This window comes from Biomphalaria glabrata, chromosome 9, assembly GCF_947242115.1.
Source record: "Biomphalaria glabrata chromosome 9, xgBioGlab47.1, whole genome shotgun sequence".
NCBI lineage: Eukaryota > Metazoa > Mollusca > Gastropoda > Planorbidae > Biomphalaria > Biomphalaria glabrata.
In genome coordinates this window covers 36,919,625-36,940,776 of record NC_074719.1, presented here as the reverse complement: position 1 = coordinate 36,940,776, position 21,152 = coordinate 36,919,625, and the positions used below count along the sequence as shown (strand labels likewise).

General features: G+C 38.5%; 1 protein-coding gene across 1 annotated transcript in view; it reads left to right on the top strand.

Annotated features, from left to right (window-relative positions):
- Positions 1-8,234: 8,234 nt before the first annotated feature.
- Positions 8,235-21,152, top strand: part of LOC106050804 (beta-N-acetyl-D-glucosaminide beta-1,4-N-acetylglucosaminyl-transferase-like) — a 44,211-nt gene continuing 31,293 nt past the window's right edge. The window contains exon 1 of the mRNA XM_013205847.2: positions 8,235-8,403. Coding sequence (XP_013061301.2) covers positions 8,397-8,403 — 7 coding nt within the window. The 5' untranslated portion in view covers positions 8,235-8,396. The remainder of the gene's footprint in view (positions 8,404-21,152) is intronic.

The following is a 21,152-nucleotide window of genomic DNA, read 5'->3' as shown; positions in this document are numbered from 1 at the left end:
TAACACAACAAAAATTTTGTCAAAGTTTTTTTAAAAGTTAAATCAAGGCGTTGTTTTGTAGAGTGGATATAAGAAGTAAAGTTGTTTTCTTTTCAACCCTAACCTATGTAACATATAATTTAATTTTTAGATCTAGATCTAGTAATTGAACATCAAAAATAAGAGTACTCTCGTCTCATAATTATTATTTTGCAATTTTTTAAAATTTACAATCCGGAAGTATCCCAGGTAATCAATCTATTTAAATGTACATATGATGATTAAAATCCATAGACATGAATTTATTCGATCTAGGAGTTTTGAAACATTATCTCAATGGAAACTAACAGGAAATGGTTTCAAATATATTTGCGTGAATATTTAGTTCTGTGATTAACAGCCCATTCTAAAAAAAAATCCGAGAAATGAGTTAGCATTATTTCTAAACTTTAAAAACTAACTGATTGGGGGGCGACTTCCCTTACAGCTTGAAAAAAAGAGTTACGTACATAAATATATATATATATATATATATACATATAGGTCTGTGAATCACTAGCGGATCCAGAATTTTGAAGTGGGGGGTCGATTTTTTTTCCAAACCCTAACCCTAACGGTTAGTAAACCCTAACCCTGAGCATAAACGTGCGAACAATATATATATATATATATATATATATATATATATATATATGTAAATAAAAAAGGCAGTGTTTCTCAACCTTCGGCGAAAAAACACAAAAAGCAGTCATGTTAAGGCCTTTCTCTTGATAGCTCGGGGGTCTGGGGGAGCGCTGTAAGCCTCCCCAGTGGGGTTCGGGGCAAAGCCCCGACGCCAAAATCGTTTTCTTGCGTCTTTCACTACAGAAACGCATTCTCCTGACATATACAGCCTTTCACTTGATAGCTTGGGGGTCTGGGGGAGTGCTGTAAGCCTCTCCAGTGGGGTTCGGGGCAAAGCCCCGACGCCAAAAGCGTTTTCTTGCATTTTTCACTGAAGAAACACATTTTCCTGACATTTACAGCTCATTATTATCAGTGGGTTTCGGGTCGACGCCCCGAAGCCAAAAGCGTTTTCTTGCATTCTTCACTGCAGAAACGCATTCTCCTAACATCTACAGCTCATTATTCATCAGTGGGGTTTGAGGTGAAGCCATAAGCCATAAGCGTTTTCTTGCATTTTTCACTGCAGAAACGCATTCTCCTGACATCTATAGCTCATTATTCATCCTATTAAAAAATGACCTTTTGAAAAAATTTTTACTTGAAAAATATTCTATTATGAATTTATAGGCCCTTACTACATTGCAAATAAACGATTAATGCTTTGAGGATCGCTGCCGAAAAAAAAATATTCAAAATATAATATTTAAAAAAAGAAGCTCATTTGTAAGTGACATATTTTGTTGCTTAGGCATGTTTGTAACTTTGTTTTGTGACAGAACTATAATTCAAAGTTCTAAACAAAAATTTTGGAAGTGGGAGGAGAAATTAAGTGTACCAATTAGATTCTACTCAAATTTTTTTTGCATTTTTTAGGATTCAAGCATACATTGTGAGCTATAGTCCCAAATTTATTTAACTAGAAAAATATCATATTGAATAAAAGTTGGAAAAAGGCGACTAGGAAAAGAATACTAGGGTTCAGAACTTATCTCAATCTTTACTCTAATATTGAAAAATTTTGTATGAATTCTAAATTTTCCAAAGCAAAGTCTTTCTTAAAAATTCATGTGAAATTACATAAACTACAAAAAGAAAAAGTATTGGTTTGTCCGATGCGCGGAAGGCGATTGCATGCATCGCCCCTCCCACCTGGTACAACCCTTTTTCATTTTATATTTACTAATGATAAAATTTTAGATTAGAGTGTGGTGCGACATAATATACAAATGAGTTCACATATTAATACGTAGCTTATAGTATATAGATATTCTAATTTTGTTCACAAACTATGATTTCTCCATAAAAATAGGACCGCCCCCCCACTCAGAGGGCTAGAGTGGGGAAGGCAGTAGATGCAATCACTCCCCACCCTTACCCCACTGAAGCGTCCAAGATACCAGAAGGGGAGCGACATAATATAAATGCTATATTTTAATTGATCTAATTTTGTTCACAAACTATGATTTCCCCTAAAAGTAGGACCGCCCACTCCCCACACACTCAAAGGGTTTAGGTGGGAAGGGCAGTAGAGATATTCGCCCCCCCCCAACCCAATCGGCCAACATGGGGAACGACATAATATAAAGATTGGTTAAAACATCAATAACAAGTTTTAATTTATTAAATTCTGCTAGCGAGCTGTGATTTGTACAAATAATTTGGACCGCCTCCCCACTCGAAAGTTTATGGTTGGGGGGGGGGGGCGGAAATGATGCCATCGCCCCCTTCCGACCCCACCAAATCGGCCAACACACTAGAGGGGGGGGCGAAATAATCTAAAAATATGTTAAAATAGAAATAATTAGTATATATTATTAACATAAGTAATAAATTCGTATACAAATTGTGTGAATTCTACACTAAAATTCGTCCGCCCCTCCCCTTCGGGGGGGGTCGGCCGAGTGGGGGGGGGGGCGATCGCCCCTACCGCCCCCCCCCCCCGGGATCCGCCAGTGCTGTGAATCGACCAATCGCGGATAAGAATTTGTTTCCGATTTCCAGTCTAGATATAATTTTATGTCTATGTTCATAAACTTCTATTGTTTTCTTTACTGATTGCGAAGAAACATTTGAGTGAGTGCGGCAATTCCCGCCGGAGCGGTGTTAAACCAAATCGTAGGCCAACATTAATGGGAAGACGATTATGTTTTGAAAAATTATATCTGTCAAACCATAATTTTCCCTGTGTGTCCAATTGTTTTCCCAAAGATAAACATAAACTGTCGAATCTGTAGAAAAATGACTTAGAGTCGTTTTTGAAATATCCGTCCACCCAGTTTGCCATCAGTTTTTAACATTTTTTTAAAAATTTATTTCTGAACCCATGGAGAGTTTGCAATGTAATCGGAGGAATAGCAGTAAACATGTCAGTTTTATTATTACATTGTTCAAATGTTACAAGCTCTGCTATGTTACGTTGTGCACTTTATAAGATTTTTAAGTCGATTGTGTGTGTAAAAACAGTCAACATTTGTAACGTTAAAGTACTAAACAATTGTTCGCTTCCAGAACCAAATGCTGCCTTTGTTCTTACTTTAGACACAAAACAGGTGGTAATGAGATCTGATTGTTATAAGCGCTTGCTTTTTTTTTTTTTAAAGGGGGGGGGTGTAAGTGTGACAGACAGACAGAAAGATATAACGAAACCAACATAACTTTTCCATTCGGAGCAACGAAAAATTTTCTGTAAAAACTGAGCCCACAACTCCAAATAGTCTTCCTTGTCATTCGAGCACAAGTAAAGCCCTTCTGTACTCGTTGAATTACTTGACTTAATCTAGTTCCAGGACATCAAAACGAAATCCTCTATCAATGCCTTTTTATTATTTCTCGTGAGATTTAATAGACACCATAATAGACAAGATTTCTCCTAATACAATGACACCCGAAATGTAAATTCGTCAGCCGTAAACTGATTAACAAGCGTACAGAATACGAACAATTATTCTCGGGTGACAATATTCTTATCTCCATTCTTAGTTTGTCACAACTTTCTTTAACTTTACGTTTGGAGAGTGCCCGCACTTTCTCTTGCATACAGGGATTCGCCGTGACGGGAAACACGGACTGAAGGAAAAGATCGGTCTATTGAAAACTCTATTAATTATTCCAGTCTCAATGGATCGACACGCTTGTTTACATACCAGATATACTGGTTCACTGGCGAATCGCTTCCGTTCCGTTTCATTGCTTGCTCTGTGTCTGCTGGAACATGTATGAAATGATTCTAATTCCTAGGGAACTTTCGGAGATTACGTAATGCCAAAGAATCATCTTTTCTTCCCCACTCCCCATTTGGAACAAATCGTAACAAGTCTCAACACCCCTTCCTCCCCAAGCCCCACCCCGTATAATTTACATAACAAGAAAGATAGAATTTTTACAAAAGACATATTTATTAATTCTCATTTTCTCAAATCAATTTTATTTTCCATCCTGGTATCGATAGAAATGATGGGAAAAGTATCGAATTCTTTCGGGCTTTCGATGACGTATTCAGCCTTTTTTTTCTCAATACATCGGGCGGCCGCCTGAAAACACCTTGAAAAAATCTCGGAGAATTTTGTCCATTAATACGTTTGTGAAATCCCGTGGTATGGCCCTTTCGCGAAAGTCAGCCCATCAAAAGTCAAGGGACCACTGTACCTATACTTTCATTGGAATATTTTCTTTTGTTTTGTTACGTAACAAATGTTCAGAAACATCCCCCACCAACCCTCTTTGTAACAAATCACAATAGAACTATGTGCCCCTCTCTCTTTCCCTTTGTCGTTACACAATATCCGAGTGTTTTCTAAAGTTTATTCATGGTCTTGATTCTGTTTTACAATCATGAATATTTTTTTTTTAGAGAGAGTAATACACGTAATGGCCAACTAGTTCATTATTCCAGCAGTTCGAGGAACACCTATTCAGGCTTCACGGAACACAAGGGTTACGCGGAGCATACTTTGAAAACACTGAATTACTTTTTCATTTATTTTTCTATGCATTTAGTTAGGATTGTGGTTATTTTTATGCTGACACCTACTCCAAAAGAAACATGTGTACACATTTGCAAAGGTAGATTTTTTTTTTAATTAACGTCCCCACAATGAAACAAATATACATTGAATTTAATTGAATACTATCTCAGAATTAGAAATAAAGGGATATAACTAATGAAGCTGGTGTTACATCAAAATAAGTCCACGTACACAAGAAAGAGCGAGAGTGATGTCCCTTGGCTTATGTGAAAAGTACGTTTGAAAATAGCCATCAGACATAGAGATCAAGTTTTTAAGGCCACTAATGATGAGATCAAGATCTAAATATATTAAAGAACAAACAACGGAAGCTCCAGTCGTTGTGACAACTACATTGGCGGATCAAGAGTAGGGGTGGCATACTTTTATAAAAGTGTGGCATGCGGTCTGGACTTCATACATTTTTCTTATCTTGTGTTGCCCCCCCCCAAAAAAAAAAACTCAGTGCATGTATCAGGTCAATACATATAAAGATAGTATAAGTCTCAAGTCATAATAGATAGGAGAGCTGTGGGACCTGTTTAAGACTGCAGGTCTCTACACTATCGTTTAGACTAAGACTTAGCCAAAGATTGATATATTGATCCTTACTTATCCCCTATATTGCATTGATTCAAAAGAATAAGGCGACAGTAGAGACGCTGGGTTAAAAGTAGCTAATTAGTATAAATAATTTACACTTAAGTTCACCTAGATCTAAAAGAGACGAAACAAAAAAAGAAGAGACGAGAAAAAAATAGTATTTAGGTGGTTAGGAGCTGGCCTAGAGGTTCACTGGACGTTGTACAAACATTTGTTTAAACCTGGTAGTGGTAGAGAGGCTCATGAATCTAACAATAAATCCACTTCACCCGTTTGAAGCAGTTAGAGTTCAGTGTTGTAATGTATAGCTGTCGGAATAGAATGCAATGCTAGGTGAATGGCACCAGTCAAATTAAACACGGCTGTAAAATTTACATACCACTTCTATGTCCCATACAACCTACATTCGATTTTTTGTTATCTACCTGTCTTGAGTTGATTCTTCTTTCTATTTCTTGATCAATGTGCAACTTATTTAAGGTAGACCATTCCAGTACCATAGGAGAACTATAAATAGCCAGCTATTTGGTGCATCCGGTGTGCAAGGAAGTGTTGATAAGTTAGTTTATTTAAAAGTATTTGAATTTGATCATTTGTGTACACTCCTTTAGCCCAACAGAATCAAATGCTCTAAGCGCTGTGTTTGTAGTACAAAATAATTTCAATGCAAAGGAAGCACTAGACTTTCATTCTTTGACTTAAACAGATTTAAAAAACAAATGGGGAACCAACATGAGGCAGTAAACGAAATATTGGATACGAAGATACACTGTCACGCACCGAAATAGTGTTTAACTCTTTCTCTCCTAGCTGACGATACCAACGTTTATTCCACTAGAATGTGGTAAATAATTACGGAGAGAAAGAGTTCAATTAGAACTCAATTATTTTTTGATTGAGTTGGCAACAGCGACGTTCCATTTAGCGTCCTTGCCATTGGTTAGTTAGTCGTGAAAAGATCCCAATAAGCGTGGCGTTACGTACAGTGGAAGAACAATAGAACATCAACTAGACAAAAAAAAAATAAGTACAGCACCGAAATGGCCTAATACTCTCAAACTCCAAGCTTCTCATTTCATAACATCCCTTACACGTCGGAACTATCAACAGACGTATCCCCCCCCCCCCCCCCGAAAGCTCCTGGACCTGAGCTGTGGCCAATTGTGTCGCATAATAAATCTGTGAAACACATCAGCAGAGGCGGCCTTAGAAGTGAGCGGGGCCCTGGGCGATTGTCATGTCATGGACACGAATATTTGTACGATTAGCTGATGGTGACAGAAGATTATTTTAATGGCAAGGTCTTCCCTAAGCCGCGAGGCCCATGTCGGTTTCCCCGCTCGCCACCCACTCTAACACAACGAAGTACGAGAGAGGAACCATGATCCTTTAAGATCCATGAACGTTATTTTTTTTAATGAAGACTGTGAATACCAATGACACTACAAACTTAACCGTCAGACTTAGTGTTCAGTTATCTGTTCACGGTTCACTAGTTACACCATCGGTCGCCAATGCCAAGGATTTACAGATCCATGTCTCTTCGTGGTTGTCCCAGAAACGGCTGCCTTCCCAACACACCAGGAATGTCTTCCACTCGGCAGGAACAACCCTTCCGCAGTTCCTCAGACACTCTCCAGTCCTGACTCAGCACCTCCACTATTTCTCAACTTGCTGGTCTGTCCAGGCGACACCTATCGTTACAGAAGGCCTGAACCCTGACCTGCAACGTCACAACCTGTGGGCAGTTTACAACAAATAGCTCGTTACCACGTCACACGTCTTTACGACGTGGCAACAAGCTATTGGTGTTAACTGCCCACAGGTCGTGACATTGCAGGTCAGTATTGAGGTCTTCTAACATGAATGGTTTCAAACCCTAGCCCAATACGTTCTGCTTCTCTGTCTTTTGTTGGGCGGAAGGAAACTCTTCTGTGTCGCTTTCAATACAGTCAATTTCGTTCCAGTCGTAATCGGTGCGCTGGTGCGTAGCACAAAACACTGGTCCAGGGGCAGAGAAAACATACTACCAAAACCAGATAAGTCATCTACCCCCAGGGGCGCATCAATGTATCCGTTCAGGTTGTTGTGATGGGGAGGGGAGGGCTCCTTTAAGAAGGTTGGGTATGACAAAAAAAAAGCTAATTGAATTAACCGCTATGTATACATACTTATAACAACAACAACAACAAAATCAAACTTTAAAAAAAAAGCTTATATTAAGTGTACCAATTAAGTTTGGATCAGTCATGTAGGCTAATTCAATTTGTAATAAGCCTCAGACGACAATCTATAAAAGGAACTAATTCAGCCTATACCACCACTTCAGTCAAGTACTATTTCTTTCCCCTGTTTGAGATACCAACAACAAAGTAATTTATTACCAATGTTTAATTAACTATTTTTTTTAATAGATTCTTGTGTTGTCAGGTAAAAAAAGAATTGTGCAGAATTTCAGCTTGATCCGAGATTGGGTGTCGGAGAAATTACAAACTTTTGGCCAAATAGACAGACAGACAGAGTGATATAAGCTTTGTAAAACAAAAAATTACATTAATGAATGATATATGTACCATTGTATAAGCAATAGTATCACGATACTTCAATGCATGCACATTTTCTTATTTAAAAAAATACTGCAAAGTGACTATCTTTCATTGGACATCATCTCACTATTAGTCAAGGGCCCAGGAGCAATGAACCCTTTAGCACCTTGGTTTCTCTACCTCACCCCGTCTATCGTCGATAAAAGAAGACCCCCCCCCCCCCCACTCATCCCAAGCGTAAAAAAAAAAAATGTCCCATTTTCATTTTACCGCCTTCCTGTTTCTGTTCCCCTCTCTCTCTCTGTACACCCGGTCAAAATTAGTGACTAGACTTAATAAAAAAGTAGCTAGACTATAGCAACAAGTAACCAAGACGGTTACAATCCCGCTCGGCACGTCCCAGCCCACTCTCGCCACAGAGTCAAACAATGAGACGATTTTCTTTTAGGGGAGCATCAAAGGCGGAGGGGGGAGAGAGAGAACGATTGTTGACACATTCGGCGCAGACGGCGGCGCTGACGGATGCGGCTCTCTACACGGCCATGCAACCAGCTGTGTTCACATTGGGAAACTAATAAAAAAATGCTACATTTGAAAGATGAAGTGTAAGTCAATTTTATATAGATATATTATATAAATGAATATATGCGTTTCCCGCTGTTTACAATAATGGGCAATAGATCGACCTAAATTATAACTATATTATTAATCTAAATTTAGGTCTAGATCTATATGAATAAGATGTTACTTCAATGTGACCCAGCATCCGGCTAAGTTAAAGGACATAAAAAAAAACACACACAACCTGTGGGTCACGTGAACGCGCGACACATTTGACGTTCGTTACACAAGCGACAGATTTCATTTCCTGAGAGTTAAGATATATAGATCTAGATATATACTTGTTGTATAAATGAATCCTGTAGCCTACATCTACCAAGCAACACTACCCATGATTAGTGTCACTTATAGATCTAGACATAGATATAGATGAGATGTATATTCTATATTTGACTTATATAGATCTAGATCTATTGTACGACTATAGAATATTTTTTTATGCCTGGTGAATTAAGCAATTGAAGTAGATCTAGATTCAATAGTTTACATCTACCTGCAGTAAAAAAAAACAACATCTAAGATCATCTATAATCTATAAATCGATATAACTAGATCTATTTGATATAGTCAAGATCTATTGCTATCTTTAATATCCTTAACCAAACTTTGAAACTGTCACTAATGTGTAAACACCACCACGTTCTTTTAAAAGGTGTGCTTGGATAAGATACCGGTACTGCATTTAAGCGTTTTAGCCCCCAGTTGTGTGCTGTCTGCGGTCGTTAGCCATCCCTCAGTGTGCATTACCTGGATGAAAATCTAGTCTCACAAATTTCAGTATGGGGAATAAAGTTTACATTGACATTTTTAGATGTGCATGAAGATCTAGATGCCAACTCAGTTAGCTTCTCATAAAGATCTAGATCTAGCCTAGATGTATTTTAACACACAAACAAGATCACTCTTCTACAACCGCTGAAACATGGTGGTAATTTTTTTTTTTTTCGATTTCAAAATGAAGGTAACCACCCATCTTATTTTGCTCAATTTTAATAATAATTATGAAAACTGAGGTAACAAAGAGTTTTTGTTTTCACACAAACTCAGAGGCGGTCCCGACGTTTCTAATCCACACTCGGGTGATCGGTTTGTTAGGCCTAAGCAATACAGCTAGAGAGGCAGGTTTCAATATTTTTGGCTCGATCATCAGTTATGAACTACGGATTATATATATACATAAACAACAATCTTTCCCCTGTCCATACAAAAAAAAAAGACGTGTGGGGCCCAGGTGATGTCCGATTGATTGTACAGTTAGGCCAGCAGACGACATGATGTTGTAAGATGTGTAGATACATAGGTGTCGTTGTTTAAACAAAAAAAAAAAAAGGGTTATTACTTGTGACACAATTTGTGGGTCGAGTCTAAGTCCTTTTCGCTTTTGATATTCTGTGATACAAATATTGAAACCTGCCTTTTTTACCTGCAAGGGTGGACCCTTTATTTTTATAAAAAGAAAAAAAAAAAGGATAAATGAAAAAAAAAACAAAAAAACACCTTCACCTCTTCCGTTAGTCTGTTGAGCCGTAGGGGCACCACACAAGATCTGTTGACCATTGATCATCTTTCTCTCCCGTCTTATGCGTTGCTTATAATTTCTTTCAATGACTATTAATAAACTGATAAACAGTGGCTGGCAAAGCGCTTGGTTTCCAAAATAATGGGTCTACAGTTCGAATCTCGCAAAATACTTTTTTTTTTTTTTTTTTTTTAAGTTTGGGATTTTTAGGGTTCCATGAATCCAACTCTACTTGACATACGTTGAGGAAGTAAAGGCAGTTGGCCGTTGTGCTGGCCACATGACACCATCGTTAACAGTCGGTCAGATAAAGCTTTACACCATCTGGCCCCCATGGATATTCTGAAAGAGTAACCTTCACTTTTTATTGATACTATGAACAAAATTACTAGATCTACAAAACAAAAAAAAGTTATCTGTCCTCTTAAATAACATTTGAAGAGATAGGGTTGAACAACTATTTACATAAAACACACACACAAAACACTTCAGTAATCAATGGTAGAGTTCGAGTTTAATAACTGTTAACCAATCTCTTATTAATTTGTGTAGACTACATACAATCAGAGCAATGCTTACACATGAATACATTAAGTACCGTACATTTCCGAAATGTGACTGTTTCATAACTAAATGTACTCTTAAGCAAACGTGCTCGTTTCAATAAGTGATGTATTTCTTTTCTCTTTACGAATCTTCTCCAGCCGCCTTCCTCTTTACACAATTGTGAACGTTTGTCAGTGTTGACCTTCACCTTTTACCTCTCCTTGGCTGCTTCCTTGGCAAACAGCGTCACTCATGGCCCTTGTCAATTGATTTCTACCTCAATGAACTGTTCTTGTATTCATACACCAGCGGTGATTTGTGGGGAGTTAGACAAAACGAACTGGAAGTCCAATACTTTAACCTGTATATTTACATCCTGATGTCCCACGGCTGTACAAGCAACCTCTTGACTGACGTGCGACAGCAATTCAGTGACAATTCAGACCATTTGTTATAGAATACTTTCCTGCAACGTCACAATCTGTGGACTGTTTAGACCAATAGCTCGTTGCCCCGTCACAGGTCTGTAGGAGGTGACAAAGGAGGTGACAAAGTGTGGGAACATAAACAGGAAGTCGGTAAAATGAAATTGGGACATTTTTTTTTACGCTTGGGATAAGTGTGTGTGTGTGTGTGTGTGGGGGGTCTTCTTTTGTCGACGGTAGACGAAGTGAGGTAGAAAAACCAAGGTGCTAAAGGGTTCATTGCTACCGAGCCCTTGACTAATAGTAAAATCATGGCCATTGAAAAAATACAGACCTATGAAGTGGCGACAAGCAGTTGGTCTAAACTGCCCACAGGTTGTGACGTTGAAGATCAGTGTTCAGGTCTTCTATAACGATTGTTCTCGTCCAGAGCCTCTCGACTGACGTCCGACGGCATTGAAATGTGACCCATTTAGAACCTTTTAACTGACGTCTGACAGTAGTATTGACTTCTAAAATCTAAGTGAGTTAATTTCTGTGGCATTTTACGTCTCCTAGACTTATCGTCATCCATTTGCAACTTCTTGTGTGACTAAAGATGCCAGTCCTTGATGTACAGCTGCGGTCACAGGTTGGGCATATGTAATCACCAGGCGCCGTTGATTTGGGACTAAGTAAACTACATGCACAATATTTACATAAATACATTTGCAACATATTTTTTTATTAATAAGTAGTATATAAAAAATAATACTTGAGTTATATGAAATGAACTGATTTAATGCTTAAATTGTAGCTTATAGGCTTCAAACTTTTAACGTTCTGTCTGTATTGACTGAGTAGAGGACAGAATACTTATAATAAAAAAAAATAGTCTAAATTGTTCCGATGTGCCAAAAATGACAAATCCGACGGCAATACAAAGCGACCCATTCAGAACCTCTTATGAGTGTCACGTGGCAGCCTCAATGGAAGACGTAGTGGAAGGACACATTACAAAGAAAACGCGCTGATCAATTCCATTAAGCTTAAAAGAAGGAACAACAATCAACTGGAGACATCTTGGGGGGATATTGTCCTAGGTACTCCAATCAACTGGAGACATCATGGGGGATGTTGTCCTAGGTACAACAATCAACTGGAGACATCTTGGGGGGATATTGTCCTAGGTACAACAATCAACTGGAGACATCATGGGGGATGTTGTCCTAGGAACAACAATCAACTGGAGACATCATGGGGGATGTTGTCCTAGGAACAACAATCAACTGGAGACATCATGGGGGATGTTGTCCTAGGAACAACAATCAACTGGAGACATCTTGGGGGGATGTTGTCCTAGGAACAACAATCAACTGGAGACATCATTGGGGATATTGTCCTAGGAACAACAATCAACTGGAGACACCATGGGGGATGTTGTCCTAGGAACAACAATCAACTGGAGACATCATGGGGGGATGTCCTAGGAACAACAATCAACTGGAGACACCATGGGGGATGTTGTCCTAGGTACAACAATCAACTGGAGACATCTTGGGGGGATGTTGTCCTAGGAACAACAATCAACTGGAGACATCATGGGGGATGTTGTCCTAGGAACAACAATCAGCTGGAGACATCATGGGGGATGTTGTCCTACTTTATCCATGAAGGACATTTACCTTTCTCACACACGTTTAAGAAGCTCCAATAGAACAAAGCCTCTGTGTTGTGGTCAATGTTTTGAGGTGCTGGGTAGTACCGTGTCGCAGGTTGGATGTGGCCCGCAGGTCGTAGTTTGGGCATCACTGGGTAAGACTTAATTGCAAATATTTTTTTTAGATTTCAACAGAAATAGATGCACTTTACATCATCCGCAAGGTCTGGAAGGGGGACCTTTTACTTACGTCTCCAGATGACCCTCTACAAATCTCACAGTTTATGGTTTCCTTTCTACAGACTCTACTAGTTTGCATTGAGAGGACATATACTTATATAACCTAATCCCTTTTATTGTTGGGTGGGGTTGAATGGATCGCAGCCTTTTTTTTTTTTAAATCTATGAAGAACTTTTTAAGAGGGTTAGGAATCCAAAATATATTTGTGTGTGTGTGTGTGATTCGCATTATTATAGGCAAATTTCTTTTGTTTCCTTTAATATTGAATGTCGTTTCAATGAATTAAATTAAGAAAAAATGGTTTTCTTCTAAGAGACCTTTTTGAAGGTTTTTTTTATGAAGGGGCTTTTTTTTTCCAATGGTTTTAGATCAAGAGACCTTTTTTAACTAGTTTTCTGTGGAGTGACCTCTTTCAGCTGGTTTTCTATGGAAGGGCCTCTTCTTGGTAATTTTGTCTACACACACTAAGGTTTAACACTGAAATGTATAGATCTGTTTGTAGCCTTCGAAGAAGAAAAAAAAAAGAAAAAATTGAAGGACCTAATTCACATCACCAATTCATTAAAAAAAATAGTCACATATAGTTTATTTTAGCTGAGCCTCTGCAGCAGATTTAGTTCTAACAGATTGACAAATTTCTTTTGAAAATACTTAGTTTTTGCAAGTACTATATTAAAGGGAAACTCCGATAGTTTTTCAAATTTGAGTTATTGACATATTTAAATTCTGCGTAAAAAGTTGTAATAGTAAACATTATATCATTTTTTATTTAAAGGCTTAGAAAATTTTATATTTAACAAGGTTACAAAAGACAGTTTGTGTGGAAACACAAACCCAAAATCGGCCCCCGAAGCAAAATGTTTTACATAATTCGGATAATCCTTCAGAGTTGAAGATAGTTTACTTCCTAGTCCAAACCTCCCGCAGGACGACGGGGGATGGGAGCATGCAGGGTTTGAACCTTCGATCGTCGATAAATCCAAATGACAGTCCAGCGCGCAAACCGCATGACCAGTGGTCCACCCAGGTAGGCTTCAATATTTTCAGAAAGAAAATCCGAATGAAATTATATCAAAGACAAATGAGAGATAAGAATGGAGAAAGAAGGTTAACAGATCTTGTGTAGTGCCCCAACCGTCCCGCAGATTAAAGGATACGTGAAAGTGAATGTAAAGTTAGATGTGAACCTGGCCTAACTAGTTTGTGGTCTATAGGGCAGATGATGTAAAGTTCATCTGTTTTTGTGGCCTACGGTTAACGAGGGTGTCATGTAGCCAGCACAACGACCAACCGCCTTTGCTTTTCCCCAACTAATGTCAGGTACCCATTAGAGCTGGGTAGGCTCAGAAGTTGAAAATCCCAGTCTTCACCAGGATTCGAACCCGGGACCCTCGATTCGAACTAAGTAAGTTAATTGTTTTGAAAAGACTCAATCTCATATTCGAATCCTCAAAAAAAAAATAAAAAAATTCCGCTATATAGAAAAAATGTTCACAAAAATGATGTTTATAAGATTACTATTCGTCTTAAATTAGGTCTAACATATAATGCATACTAATTAGCTTTTTCTTATAAAAAACTGCTTGCATAATTAATTTTAAAAATTAGAATTTTCGCTTTCAGGAAAAAAAAAAGTAGCCGTTGCATCAGAACTTTGAATGGTCTAAAATATTGTGAAGTCGGATTTTCAATATCTCTTCTAGTTTACGAGATCAAAACGGGACGGACGGACAGACGGACAGACATTTCGCACAAAACTAATAGCGTCTTTTCCCCTTTCGGGGGCCGCTAAAAAATTAGTCAGTAAATTCTTGACATCTCAAAATAAACGGCATTCCTTGAGATTTTGTTTTAAGTTATTTCATGCGTCACTTCCCTAAACAATACTGAAAGAGAAACTTGATTTAACCAATCGTATCGCTTCATTCTTACAGTAGCTGTTAGGCTGTTAGGCTTAGTGACGGCCTAGTCCAGAGCTATGATACAGTTATATATATAAACATGTATAGATAGATCCAAAAGCATTAGGATAACCAACTCGAGGAAAAAAAAGTAACATTTTCATCTAAGCCTCTCCCTATCCCAGGAAGTAAATAGATTGTGTGTCTGAATGATTCGAACAAGCTGGTCAGTGTAAGGCTAGTCGAGACTACGTGTAGTCGGTCATGACAAGACAACCAAGCGATAGTGTTTGTTGTGTGTTGAGTGGTCTGGCGAGAAAATACACACTGCCTTGATTAGTCAAGCATGTAAATCTACTTTTAATACGCATTTTTTCTTTGCTTACAAGATCCTAGATCTAACTGCATAGACAAAGATATTATATATTTCTTTTACGAGAATGTAAACTTTGCTGTATGGTCTCCTGTTATACAATAAGTCAATAGATTAAACCATCTTTGTGACGTCACATAGAAACCCGGTGAAAGTCTGTCTGTTTTGGATGCGCAGGAAAATTACGTCGGAAAAACATCAATTACTAAGTTACTATTGCAAATAAAAAACAAAAAGAAGAATATATTCATTATCTGTAAATCAAAACACATATTATATAAAAAATTGTCAAAACCATCGGAGTTTCCCTTTAAACCTTACGGTGGCCATATTGGATGCCTAAGTCAGCATATTTATGATCGAGAATTTTCCCCACTTGGCAGTAAAACGGTCGACGCCTTTGAGCAAGTCCCACTTGATTGGAATAAAAAGTTGTTTTCGATCTTGAGATCAGGTCACATCCTGAAACAAATCGACTTCGTTTTAACACTCAATAATTTCGTTAACAATCTGGGAATATGTCGCGTCATTATCTTAACTGAAAGGTGATACAATTCAACGTGTGTTACGGTGTGTGTGTGTGTGTTTCTATGGTGACGGTGAGAAGTTATTGGTTGGTGGCTATGAAGCGTGAATAAGGCCAGATAGCGGTATTGTCTTTAGTACGCCAGACGACTTCAGAAATGTCAGAATGAAAAGATGTTTTTGTAGTGAATTAGATTTTGTTCAAAATACCATTTTATTTTATTACTAAAGTTTACTAACTTTATTTCATTTATCTCAAGTTGAATTTGTCTATATTGTAATAAAAGTTATAATTAATTTTATACACAAAGAAGTTATTCAAGTTATCTCAAGTTGTATGAGTTAAAATATAACACTCCTACAGCGGTGTAGTTGTCTACCAGCAGATTGGTTGTACAAGTCAACCACCGTCAGCAGCGCAAGTGTAAGCGGTAAATAAAACAGATCTCCAACAATGAGGCGCGATGGTGAGCGGTAAAGCGCTTGGCTTCTGAACAGTGGGTCCCGGGTTCGAATCCTCCTGGTGTAGACAGGGATTTTTAATTTCGGAATCTTTGCGTGCCTCTGAGTCAACACAGCTCTAATGGGTACATAAATTAGTTGGGGAAAAGTAAAGGCAGTTGGTCGTTGTGTTGGACATATGATACCCTTGTTAACGGTAGGCCACATAAATAGATGACCTTTACATCACCTGTCCAATAGACCACAAGGTCTGAAAGGGGAACTTGACCTTTTTTTTCTTTACTGATCTGCAACAGTACAATCAACCTTTTTTTTTTTCAAAGAAACACTCTTTTTCTAGCCAGCGTTTTGCTGCTGAGGTGTTGGCTACTTTGCAGTCTGTTCTAAGGAAAAATAATGTGCTGTTTTTTTGTTTTTAAATTCAGTAGTTCAGCACTGTCACACAGAGTGTTAGTTACATTGGGCTGTTGTGGTAGTAGGGCCTACCTAAGGTGAAATGGGACATTGAAAGAGGATATGATTCACAGTTTCGTGAGGGTGGGGGGTGTCTACAGAGTGGTGGGTCCGTGGGATTTTTTTCTGACAATTGAAAGGTGGGTCCTGTTCTTAGTTGGATTGATTGTAGATTGTTCGTTGCGGCTGAGTAATTGCGTACAGGAAAAGTTAAAAGAAAATTTAAATCCGGTTTAATTTATTATGGAATCCTAGTCTCATTATCCAGTATCACCTGGCTAGCGGTTTCTGATCAAACGCTTCCTTTCTAAGACAATTCAGAAATTAGTATCTGTAATTATTGAAAAAAAATAATAATTCTAGAGTACGATCACAATAACCCGGCGAATCATTGGTAAGCTTATTTTTAGTGGCCTGGAATCTAATCCGTTAAGATTTTGTTATTTCAGGTGAAAGTAAGTTCAGCAAAACATTGTAAAGGAAATACAGGCCACCCGATTATAGGACTGCCATTACCTCGAGGATTTTCTTATTGTAACTGTTATGATGTGACAGATATTTTCTGTGGTAGGAATGCCAATGTGAGCTTGTCGCATTCCCTCCTTTGTGAGCTTGTCGCATTCCCTCCTTTGTGAGCTTGTCGCATTCCCTCCTTTGTGAGCTTGTCACATTCGCTCCTTTGTGATCTTGTCACATTCCCTCCTTTGTGAGCTTGTCACATTCTCTCCTTTGTGAGCTTGTCACATTCTCTCCTTTGTGAGCTTGTCACATTCCTTCCTTTGTAAGCTTGTCACATTCTCTCCTTTGTGAGCTTGTCGCATTCCTTCCTTTGTGAGCTTGTCACATTCCCTCCTTTGTGAGCTGTCGCATTCCCTCCTTTGTGAGCTTGTCGCATTCCTTCCTTTGTGAGCTTGTCACATTCTCTCCTTTGTGAGCTTGTCACATTCCTTCCTTTGTGAGCTTGTCACATTCCCTCCTTTGTGAGCTTGTCGCATTCCCTCCTTTGTGAGCTTGTCGCATTCCTTCCTTTGTGAGCTTGTCACATTCCCTCCTTTGTGATCTTGTCACATTCCCTCCTTTGTGAGCTTGTCACATTCTCTCCTTTGTGAGCTTGTCACATTCTCTCCTTTGTGAGCTTGTCACATTCCTTCCTTTGTAAGCTTGTCACATTCCTTCCTTTGTAAGCTTGTCACATTCTCTCCTTTGTGAGCTTGTCACATTCCTTCCTTTGTGAGCTTGTCACATTCTCTCCTTTGTGAGCTTGTCACATTCCTTCCTTTGTGAGCTTGTCACATTCTCTCCTTTGTGAGCTTGTCACATTCTCTCCTTTGTGAGCTTGTCACATTCCTTCCTTTGTGAGCTTGTCACATTCTCTCCTTTGTGAGCTTGTCACATTCTCTCCTTTGTGAGCTTGTCACATTCTCTCCTTTGTGAGCTTGTCACATTCCTTCCTTTGTGAGCTTGTCACATTCTCTCCTTTGTGAGCTTGTCACATTCTCTCCTTTGTGAGCTTGTCACATTCCTTCCTTTGTGATCTTGTCACATTCTCTCCTTTGTGAGCTTGTCACATTCTCTCCTTTGTGATCTTGTCACATTCTCTCCTTTGTGAGCTTGTCACATTCTCTCCTTTGTGAGCTTGTCACATTCTCTCCTTTGTGAGCTTGTCACATTCCTTCCTTTGTGAGCTTGTCATATTCTCTCCTTTGTGAGCTTGTCACATTCTCTCCTTTGTGAGCTTGTCACATTCTCTCCTTTGTGATCTTGTCATATTCTCTCCTTTTGTGAGCTTGTCACATTCCCTCCTATGTGGGCTTGTCACATTCCTTCCTTTTGTGATCTTGTCACATTCCCTCCTTTTGTGAGCTTGTCACATTCCCTCCTATGTGGGCTTTTCACATTCCTTCATTTTCCCGTTCACGCCTAGATCATCAAAACATCTTTCACGCCTAGATCATCAAAACATCTTTCACACCTAGATCATCAAAACATCTCTTCACCCCTAGATCATCAAAACATCTCTTCACCCCTAGATCATCAAAACATCTTTCACGCCTAGATCATCAAAACATCTCTTCACCCCTAGATCATCAAAACATCTTTCACGCCTAGATCATCAAAACATCTTTCACGCCTAGATCATCACAACATCTCTTCCTGTATTAAAACAAGTTCTCTCTGTTTAAAAATATCTTTAGTTGAAGTAAATCATCCACCATCTCTTGCCGTCCTAAAACACCTCTACTTTTCTTAACAACAACTTTTCCTGTACTAAAACACCACAGCATCTCTTTTTTTTTTCAAGCACCTAAACTTCTTTTCCTGTACCAAAACACCTCTTCTTGCCTTAAAACAACTTTTCCGTTTAAAACACCACAGCATCTTTTTCGTTCCAAGCACCTAAACTTCTTTTCCTGTACTAAAACAACCCTTACCCTTGCCTTAGAAATATCAAGTCCCGTCTTAAAACATTAAAACATTTCCCGTTCTGTATACTTAGGCATAAACTAGATTTAATCGCCTTCAAAGTTTCAACTAATGAAAAAACTGCACATTCTACTCGCAGGTTTAGGTTCAAAAAGGACGAATTTTTTTTAGTACACCTACGCTTAAACACACACACATTTTTTTCCGTAAACACACACACACACTTATTAAATGTGTTGTTGTTTTTTTCTCAAGTACTCACCGAGTCGTAAGTGATTTAGCATCGGCGAGATAGCGTTGAAACTTCATTTCCCTTGGCGTACTCACGGAGCACATACGTGCCTGGCGTAGCGCAGGGTGCAAGAGGGTGGAGGGGGCGGGCGATGGATTCACAGATATTGATCGGGATCGTCCTGAAGTCTGGAGACTGATAAATAGGAACGAGTTATCTCCCTCTCTCCCCCCCCCCCCCCCCACATACACACCCCCAACCATTTCTTTTTATTGATCGTCACCGCTCACTTGAGACGCCGCCGGGTGCTGCGGTAAGCTGAATTCAACGTATTGACGATGGTTGCAATTAGCTTTCATTGACAACGATGGGGGACCCATTGTCTTAAGCCTGCGTCGTGTAATTGAATAGCGCATACAAGAGGTGTTTTTTTTTTTTTTTTGAGGAAACTTGATTTGTTTATTGTTTCTTCGTTTTCTCGTTCCTGCTTTTTGTCTTCTGCCATTTTTTGCTATTTGGAGATTTTCATGAATGGTGGATAATTAGATGATTTTTTTGTTATTTCTCTTGTTTCGGTGCATCCGTTGTACAGAAAGTAGAACGTGTTGATGAGATATGTATCTTAATGGGTAGGCCTATAGGATTATTGTTTTGTGCACATAGTAACATTGGGAAATTGATTTCTTTAACTATTCCGCTTATAGCTCTAGGTGATTGGTATTAGTTAGTTGACAGCAGGGATTGTTACTGCCGTTGTTAGCGGTTAGAGACACTCAGTGCAGTAAAAGTCAGTTGTCTATACAAAGGGGGACGACTGCGGGGAGACACTTATTTCCCCCTACAATAGAAACTGATAAGGGAGGGGAGCAAGTGGATAGACGTCAAGGGTAGGTCAGGTTAGGTCAGGGGTAGATAAAAGTACAAAAAGTAATTCTTAGACAGTCCCCGCTTAGCTCCTGTTAGATCAAGCAGGGATAGGAGTATAAAGTATAATAATGGGTATTCTAACATACCAATAATGGGCACTATAACAAACTAATAATGGGCATTCTAACATACCAATAATGGGCACTATAACAAACTAATAATGGGCACTATAACAAACTAATAATGGGCATTCTAACATACCAATAATGGGCACTATAACAAACTAATAATGGGAACTATAACATACCAATAATGGGCACTATAACAAACTAATAATGGGCACTATAAAAACTAATAATGGGCACTATAACATACCAATAATGGGCACTATAACAAACTAATAATTGGCACTATAACAAACTAATAATGGACACTATAACATACCAATAATGAGCACTATAACAAACTAATAATGGGCACTATAACAAACTAATGATGGGCACTATAACAAACTAATAATGGGGACTATAACAAACTTTGTTTCCAACTAACGAAACCCAAGTAATGCTGGCTGTGCCAGATAATGATTTTTGCATAATAATATTATGACCAATGCCATAGAATGCCGTAAAGAAATGTTTACATACATAAGCAATATAAGTTTTAGAACATAACTTTAGATATACAGTTTATATCGTAAACTACACGTGTAATGACACTTATGTTTTTGTTAGAACTATTTTTTAAAAAACCAGATGTCTTACTCTTGTTTTATTTTGGCGCAACCTTTACGTGAAATGCATGTTTTTAGTTCTCATGTTTGTTGTTTTGAGTCTACACCCCCATCATTGTCGAGAATCGCCCTGTCCATATTATTAAAAAAGAGCTTAGTAGGGAAAGTTTATTTTAGCCGGGGGGTGGGAGCGTTAACCTTACCTTTGGTCAACAAGCCAAATTTAATGAATTTCTGTTGTATGCCAAGGATATACAAGAAATTAGCCGTCCCACTCTTGCTGGTTAGTTAATGTCGTTTCGCCATTACGACAATTAAATTATTAATTACAACCATTGGTTTGCGTCCGTAGTCATGGCTACAGTGTACACACATTTATTCAGACAGGTCTAT